General features: G+C 40.2%; 1 protein-coding gene across 1 annotated transcript; it reads right to left on the reverse strand.

Annotated features, from left to right (window-relative positions):
• Window positions 1-565: 565 nt before the first annotated feature.
• Window positions 566-1,810, reverse strand: LOC121989875 (probable membrane-associated kinase regulator 4). Its single transcript, XM_042544179.1, has 2 exons — window positions 1,614-1,810; window positions 566-1,511 (listed from the first exon to the last, which is right to left on the reverse strand). Exons 1-2 carry the CDS (start codon window positions 1,688-1,690, stop codon window positions 647-649), a joined length of 942 nt encoding a protein of 313 aa, XP_042400113.1. The 5' UTR covers window positions 1,691-1,810; the 3' UTR covers window positions 566-646.
• Window positions 1,811-2,742: the final 932 nt, after the last annotated feature.

Here is a 2,742-nt window from a genome sequence, read left to right on the forward strand (position 1 = left end):
GGATCATCAAAATTCTACATGGCTGGTCTCATAGTTTAGTGGAGATCTGAACATCAGATTTTTTTAGTAGTGTTTTTTTTTTTCTTTTGAAAAGATAATTATAGATTGTGAGAACCTCAAAATACTGAAAGTGAGTTAGCATCAGCCCAAATTCTCTAACTTCACTTTTAGTTTGTAGATTAAACTGCTTAGTCTTCCTTTAACTATGAAATGGATTCTCATACTCAAAAAACACCTTCCTGTTTTAATCCTTCTACTCAACACGACATTGTGATGCATTAGATTAGATTTGATTACATTATTTATTATAGATGCAAAAGCGACTTCATTGTTTGATCCTCTTCGTTGTCCACCAAGCCTGGCTTCAAGTGCTCAACAATATCAGTGGTATGGGGTACCTTTCTTCCACTTTGATCATGACAACCCTTTCAGTGGCATATTTGCTTAATTTCAGGTTTATTTGTCTCCACGTTATATTATATATAAATATATATTGATCTACTACTTCTTTAGATCTTCATATTATCATGAACATTTTCATTGAATGCTCAAGAACAGGCACAAAGTCACAGTGCAATTTCATTTCTTACATTCAAGTGCGGACTACATCAGTTATGTTCCTCACCAGTCACCACTCCCTCCAAAATCAAAGCTTGTCATGATCACAATCCGGCGAAACCTTGGTAACATTAAGCAAACAAAATCCAACATCAGTTGCGCTCTTCCTCGAAGAATCCTTTTGCTGAGACTTCTTGCAATAAGCAATTGCTCCTTGGATCGACCTCTCCACATCTGAGTTCACGCTGCTGCTTCTCTTCAGCGCCGATTGCCCGCTAAGTTCGGTCGAATTCACGCTCGAGAAGGATGATGACTTAGACCAGTTGCGCGACGAAGAGCTTGAAGACTTTGTCGACGACAGCCAGTTACTTGAACTCGAAAAGGATCTCCTATGCCCATGCTTTTGTTCTTCCATGAGTTTACCTTTGCTTTTGGAGCACTCCTTAACTTTAGAAAGCCAAGGCTTGTGGAACAAAGACTTGAGATATGCTTTTGAAGCTTTGAGCTTAGAACCAAGTGTGGCAGCTTCTCTAACGGCCTTCAGCTTCTGACTCCATGACTTCTTGGAATGTGGTCTGATGATCTCTTCCGAGCAGTCATGGAACAAGTCCTCGAGCCCGATCTCTTTGCCGATGAAGCAAGCAGCGGCAGGGGAGGCATTGCATGACATGTATGGAGTTGTGGTGGCACTTGTCTTGGGGGTTCTCGTGGCCTTCTTTTCTTCAATCTGACCTTGCACCAAATCTTCCAAGAGTGATGGAATCAGGCTGAGAGGAAGTAGTTTGCCTCTGTGGAAGAGCTCATCTGCAGGGGAGGCCTCGGATTGCTCAGTGTCGTCTAGATTGGAACTCATTTGGAATTCGAATTCAATCGGGGAAGAAGAGTTGAATTCCATGTCAATGTAGTCTTCTTCTGTGTCTTCTATTGCCATGGAAGCTAACAAGGCTTGGATTCTGAGTGAAGAATGAGCAGCCTTTATAAACAGAGCAAGGATATCTCCAAGACAAAGCCAACTACAAGATTAATAAATACAAGTCATGAACACTTTGTCTCACCCACTGAACTTGAAGAAAAGCCAGAGTAGGAGTTGTGATGAAGCACCTCTCACTCTCTCAAACTGGCTGGCATTCATAATTTGAGCTGTGCTCCAACGTCCCCAAAACCTGGGATTTTAGTGACGCAGAAACACTGTCATCGATAGATTGGTACAGCAGAATCTATCTAAGTTTATTTTGGATACATGGAATCCGTACTGCATAAGCAGTCATATTGAGCAGAAGTAACCAAAGAGTTATTAAAAGGAAAAAAGGAGTATTCTTGTCGCTCATAAGTAAACAAGATTTACTTAGAAAATAGTTTGAGTATCTAAAGCATGCAGGGGAATGGGCCATCAGAAACCTACATTTAATTGATTTTATATGATTTGTTGTCTGCTACCGGATAAAAAGCGAATGTAATCATATCCTCCATCAGTTATTGGCGAACAAGCAGGCCAACCATGCTCTGTTTGGCTCGTACGGCTGGAATAGCCTTACTTAATAGGCAATGAGATTTAAGATGACAAAATACAGAATGAGAGAGAGATCAGTTGGGCTCAGTAAAAATGTTGCTGGCCTGTTGGAACGCGATGATCCCATTAACAAATAGCAGAAAGCATCGTAATACAATGTTCAAGCCTCCAGAGGAACAATCGAGCCAGCACTTCCATCTCCACATTGCCCGCCATCGCCGCGAGATTTATCATTGTTTGATGCCAAGACATATCTACTCCCTGAAATGAGGAATTAGATTGAAATACCGTCTTGTGTTTGAGCTATACATTTCTAGCAATTCTAACACGCTTTTTATGAACCTTTATTAGAATTTCTGTTCCCTTTATTGATCGTTTACAACATTTTTGTATTTCACATTTGCTCTTTGATGGGTGATTTAATGAATCATATCTTGTTTACTAGGATGAGGTTCTGCTTTTGTTAATGTCATCATGTTAATCCTTTATGATAGGTATGTGTTCTGAATTTCTTTGATGCAATCATGTTGCTGTACCTCATCATAAATACGGCTAAGAATGAAAGGTCCGAATACTGACACCATTGGAGTGTTATAACTACGTTATAGAAGGTTTTTCCTAGGTAAGGATAATTAGATGAATATGGGATTAAAGGGGTGCCGATACGGGTTAGG

This window comes from Zingiber officinale, chromosome 6B (assembly GCF_018446385.1).
Source record: "Zingiber officinale cultivar Zhangliang chromosome 6B, Zo_v1.1, whole genome shotgun sequence".
NCBI lineage: Eukaryota > Viridiplantae > Streptophyta > Magnoliopsida > Zingiberales > Zingiberaceae > Zingiber > Zingiber officinale.

What these genes read in the sequence shown, in the direction of transcription:
- LOC121989875 (XM_042544179.1), bottom strand. Translation starts at nt 1,690, where the DNA reads ATGAATGCCAGCCAGTTTGAGAGAGTGAGAGGTGCTTCATCACAACTC. An exon ending in CTTTTCTTCAAGTTCAGTGG is followed by an intron (nt 1,512 to 1,613) that starts GTGAGACAAAGT and finishes TTCTTCACTCAG; the next exon opens with AATCCAAGCCTTGTTAGCTT.